General features: G+C 60.6%; 1 protein-coding gene across 1 annotated transcript in view; it reads right to left on the reverse strand.

Moving 5' to 3' along the window:
* Positions 1–5700, reverse strand: part of DNM2 (dynamin 2) — a 46159-nt gene that overhangs the window by 21292 nt on the left and 19167 nt on the right. The window contains exon 9 of the mRNA XM_028499617.1: positions 3084–3193. Within this exon, the coding sequence (XP_028355418.1) occupies positions 3084–3193 (110 nt within the window). The remainder of the gene's footprint in view (positions 1–3083; positions 3194–5700) is intronic.

The raw sequence follows: 5700 nt of genomic DNA on the forward strand, positions 1-5700 counted from the left end.
CTTAGGATTTCCTGAAAACCCACAACTTTCTCCAGATGCGCGCTGGCCCCAGCCGTGCCACGTCAGAAGAGACGAAGCAGATCGTCGCGGGCGGACCAGTGGCTTCCTCGGCTGCTCAGAGGTGCTGGGGCGCTGCGGCCCTGCTGCTGCCCAGGGGGCCCGCGGGACGGACAGCCGGCCCCGCCAACCCAGTGTTCAGACTACCTGTTCAGGGGGCTCTGAATGTGTACAGTAGTCTGCACATTGGTTAGGCTGGGCTCGGGCGAGCGGCGCGTCGGGATGGGCCCCCCACCCAAACTCGCTGCCACCCACGCAGCGAGGCAGACCAGGAGGTGAGTGCCGCTGCCCTCCTCCCCACGGGCCGGAGGCCTGGACGGAAGATTCTGGAATAAAGAAGAAGGGCTTGGGCGGGGGTGGGCGCCGGGGAGGAGAAGAGGCGCCCGGGCACAGGCAAAGAGAGCCCCGACACCGGCTGAGGGGTTGGGGGCTCTGGCGGAAATCAGTCTCCTATCCCTACCCTCCAGGAACCACCTCCTCTTGTTTATTTTTTGAAATAAAGAAATACTGGTGTCTTGCCTCTCTCTGAGGCTTCTCTACGATGGTGGCCTGACCCCGGGGGTGGCCACCCTGTTGTGTGATTTTCAGGGCCCTTGCTGAGATCCTAACTTGGGGGAGAGGGGGGACGGCGGGGGACGGCCAGACAGACAGACAGGATTCCGCGCCTGCCCCTCCCCGATCTCAACCAGCTTTGTGTCTGGGGTGTACACAGGTCTGCTGGTCCTCATTACCGCCGGCGGCGCTCGACCCTCCTCCCAACACTGCCCCTGCCTCTGCTCTGGGGCCCCGAGGGGGCAGTCTGGGGCTCCTGCTTTCAACCCCAAGATGAAGGAGAAACGAAGGGCCCCTCCTTAAGTCAAAAACTGGGCTCCCGATGGTGCCATACAGCGAATCGCCAGGCTAGGGTTTGGGCCCAGAAGTCCCCTCTCCAACTGCCCGAGGCCCGGCATTCCTGCCCCGGGGACCCCCAAAGCCCAAAGGTGCGAACCAGCTCTCAGCTTATCTGACAGCTGATGCAGCACAGAGCAGACTGGGTTTCAGACCGCGGGGGAGGAAAGAGAGGGAGAAAAAGTGCAAGCGGCATCCCCAGCCACGCTGCACCCCGGCCATTTTGAGGAGCGGATCTGGCCACGCAGGTTCCTTGAGAAATGCCCGGCCCCGCCCACCCTCCGTCTGCATCTCGACCCAGGAAGGCGCCAGGGTCCTGCACAACCCCGGTTTAGAAGCAGCCACCCAGACAAGGTCCCTTGGGGGACTCGGGGCTCCCAAGCCTTCAGGACGTTCCAGTGATGAGCCTCCGGCCTCACGGGGAGTGGGGTGATGACATTCTACTCTGAAACACCCGCCACTGTGGGAACCGCTTCCTGCCTGGGCAGTGGGGAGTGGTCTAGGTGTGCGGCTGAGGTACCTCGGGTCAGGGAGCCTGTGTCCTGTACCTACCGCACGGGGACACTTCCCCACCCTGTGACAGGGGGGCGAGTCACTGCTCAGAACCTCAGTTTCCTTACCTGACAAAAGAAATGCGAGTATCTACTGAGGAGGAGGAGGAGGAGGAGGAGGAGGATCTGGACTTGATTTATATAAAAAAACCCAACTTCTATCTTGTTTCTGCCACTATCATTCTGGGTTTCCTGAACTCACCCCTAAATGATACATTAGGTAATATCTTAACCCCCCCGCTGCACAGGGGATCACAGGGCCAGGGAGGTGGGATGGCCGTCTGGCGTTACACAGCCAGGAAGAGCTTCCCAGCAGGCCTGTCCCATCGCAGAACCCAGGTTCTTCCACACACCCTAGGGCTTCTTAGGCAGGGGAGGTGGCGTAGGGTAGGGAGAGATGAGCCTAAAAGGGTTATAAAGGTTTTGGGAGCCAGCTGATGGTCAAAGTGGGTCTCAAGAGTTTTAGGCCAGCCCAGAACAAAGCAGGATAGAATGATGCTTGCACAAAACAGGTGGCTCAGCTGGATTTGGTACGTGTGAATGGGCAGTGGGGAAGGTGGTCCTGGGGCCAGGAGGGAGGATGTCAGTGCCTGCTGGCCAGTCATGAAGAACCACCAGGCCCTGGCTGACAGCTGACCCCTGACTTGGGGGTTCCCTGGATGAGGGTGTGAGTCTGGGCAGGGGCCCTCCTGGGTCCATGCTCAGCCCTTCCTCCTGCTCTCAGACCTCCTGCCAACTGGGTCTCTTCCCGAGCTGAGAGAAGTATCTTTGCTTTTGCTAAAGTCTCCCACCAATGCCCCTTAGCATGGGTTTACCGAGAGCCTCCTGGGCCCTTCTCTTCTCTGTTATACTGGCCCAGGGAATCTCATCCCATTTAGACCTGAAATACCTCCATGCAGCTACAACTCCCCAAATTCACGTTCCTGCCCGGAGCGCACTCCTAAACACCAGTCTCTCATACTTACCCAGCTGGCTCCCCCGCGCCCCACGTGGTGTCTCACAGGCCCCTCTCCCTCAGCATCACCCCAACCCAGCCTCCGACTGGCCCCGAGACTACTCTGCCTCTGCCTTCCCCATGTCAGTCAATGGCAGCTCAGTCCCTGAGCAACACCTTTCTTGCTCTCATACCCACACCCACCAGGAGTTCAGTCGTTCTACTGGAATCCACCCCTTTCCTCCTCTATGTCCTCAGCCCCACTTGGGTCCAGCCCCACCATCTCCCACCCGGGCCAGTGCAGGCGTCTCCTCCCTGGTCTCCCACGCTCGCCTCCTCAGCCTGTTCCCCTCGCGGCCACCAGGGGGCGCCGGTGAGCACCAGAGCCAGGTCCCATCCCTCCTCTGCTCAGAACCCCCCGCGGCTCCGGCATCGTTTCCTCCTCATCGCTCCCCAGAGGGGCCTCCCCACCCCGCTGACCACCCCACAGAAGCACTTTTCTGTTTCTTGACTGACACTCTTTCTGGAATGTGAGACCCCAGGGTAGGGACTGTTCACAGTAAGTGCTCGGCGGACACTGATGAATGAGTGAACGGGGGCCACCGGTCTCCCTGGGACCTCGGGGGGTGGGGGTCGGGGTCGGGGGCACTCACCTCTGCTCCGTGTTGAAGATGGCGAAGACGTGCTTGTTGGACATGAAGCCCTTCTCCACGTCGCGGATTTTGAGGTTGTCCAGAGGCAGCATGTACTTCTTCTCTTTCTCCTGAGGGTGAAAGGGGAGGGGTCACCCGGGGCTGTTTAACTGAGGCCCTGAGGCTGCCCTGGGCTGGACTCTACCGGGAGGACCACCGCCAACACCTGACGCCTCCCATGCTGCTTTTCCTCGGGTGAACTAGTCTGCCACCGCCCTCCCCCTCGCTTACCTGCCCCAGCCACGCTGGCCTCTGTGACTCTCTGAACATCCCAAGCGGGCTCCTACCCCAGGGCCTTTGCACCTAGCATGCCCCCACCCCCACCCCCGCCAACACCGGCCTGGTGCCCTCCGTGCCTCTTTTGTACAGAGGGACCCTCCAGGCAAGGCCTGCCCTGCCCCCACCCCAAACTCTCCCCCTACTTTTCCCCTTAGCGCTTCCCCTCACATAACACAACACACCACGTATCTTTTTTTTTTTTTTTTTTTTTTTGGCTGCACCGCGCGGCTTACGGGGTCTTAGTTCCCTAACCAGGAATCAAACCCACGCCCTCGGCAGTGAGAGCGCGGAGTCCCAACCACTGGACCAGGGAAGTCTCCCCCGCCACCCCGCATATCTTGCTTATTGACCTAGGGTCACCTAGACTGACTCATTGGGTCCTCGGGGGTGGAGACTCCTGTCTGTTTGGTTCACTGCTGACACACAGTGGATGCTCAAAACTGGCCGACTCTTGACTCTACCCAGATTCCAACCACTGAGTGAATGAAACCCATTAACAGTACTACTTCTTCACGACGAGGCTGCAAGTGAGTTACCAATATGGTCCCATTTTAGAGAGAGAGAGACAGACAGACAGACAGATGGAGGCATAGAGGGGCAGGCAGTGGGGGCGGGGGAGGGAGCTGGAAAGCGAGGCCCCCTTGAGCTGATGCCTGAGTCCCAAAGCAGGGGTGGCCCTGTTCAGAAAGTGCCAGCTGACTGCTGGGCATGGCAGTCCTGCCGGCTGCTGGGGAAAGCAGCTCAGAGAGGACGCGTCTCCCGGTCAAGGGCACGGGCCTGGTGAGTCTCAGAGCTAGGAGTCACACTCCGGAGTCCACCTCCTGTTAGCTAAGCACCTACGATGCGCCTGGGCCCGTGCAGATGCACTGCTATTAATCTTTACTGGGGGCAGGGGGAGGAGGTGGCAGCGCATTAACTGGGTTTTCTACATCAGGAAACCAAAGCACAGCATCAGGGTACCCCCCCCCCGCCCCTCCCCGACTCCCACTAGACCCACATCAGCTCCCAATGACTGATGGGAAGTGCTGCTTGTCCAGTAGCTCATGGAGCCCTCTCACACATCCCTGCCAGGGAAGCATCGCACTCAGAGAGGGAAGCGGGCCCCCCAGGGCCACGCAGCAGGTGGAGTGGGCCACGGTGGGACTTCAGAAGCCAGGTTCGCCCCACTGCCCTCCTGGTCTTTGACCTCATGGGCATCTTTGGAGAAGAGAGACCTGCCCCCCTCACACAGCAGCTCACTTCTTTTCACCCGTCCTACCCCCGACCTCCGGAAGGCCTCAGAACAAAGCCCAACGTGGCGGTTCCTCCCCAAATCAAGAGCAGCCACAGTGGTGGCGGGGAAGGGGCCCAGGGGCCCCCCCAGAGGGTGGAGGGCCACTTGGAGTTTCAGGACTACGCAACGGGAGGCAGGAGAGAGTGGCAGGCTTGGTGCGTGGGCTCAGTCCTGACTGAGGCGTTAGGAGCTCAGCTGGGCCCGGCCCCTCCCCAGCCATGTGCCCTTGGGCAAGTCACTGCCCCTCTCTGCCTCAGTTTCCTCAGCTGTCAAAGATGGGTAGGAGTCTCGTCCTCCTGGTGCAAGGTGAGGACGGACACTGTGGAAGTCCCGAGCACATGCCCACCCCAGAGATGGTGCTTGCGAGGCGCCAGGGGTTTTCTTTTGTCTGTCTGTCTGTCACTCTTATGCTCCAGGGTCAGTCAGTCCACCGGGCTCTGGGCAAGGAGAGGAGCCAAGGAGGTGGGAACCCCATTCATGCTGGGAGCCGGGGCAGGGGAGGGGGGTACAGGCAGGCCAGGGAACGCGGAGCCCGGGGCCCTCCAACCTCTCAGGGAAGAATTCTGGGGGGCTTTAGAAAGGGCCAGGGCAGGAGTTCCCAGCCCGGAAGGTTGTGAAGAGCCTCTGCTGCCCCCACTCTATCATGTCATGAGGCAGGAAGCTTCCAGTTGGCCGGCTAAGGCCAAGTAACTGAGTCACAGTCCTTTCGGGCCCCGAGTGAGACACCACATCTGGAAGTGTTTATAGTGTGATTCCGCCCAGAGCACAGAGGCTGCCTTCCTGATGCTGCCCGCACGCACGCATACACACTCTCTCTCTCCCTCTCTCACACACACACACACACACACACACACACACACACACACACACACACACGACACAAACACACACCACACAGACACGGAGGCGTGCATGTACCCCGCCCCCACCCCCAAAGAGACCTTTCTCCTGCGCACAGAGGCCACGGACCCAAACCCTCCCTCCCGCGCCCTCCCCCCTTCCCCTCTCCTCCCGCCCCACACCCCC

The sequence above is a fragment of the Physeter macrocephalus genome, chromosome 2 (assembly GCF_002837175.3).
Source record: "Physeter macrocephalus isolate SW-GA chromosome 2, ASM283717v5, whole genome shotgun sequence".
NCBI classification, from domain to species: Eukaryota; Metazoa; Chordata; class Mammalia; order Artiodactyla; family Physeteridae; genus Physeter; species Physeter macrocephalus.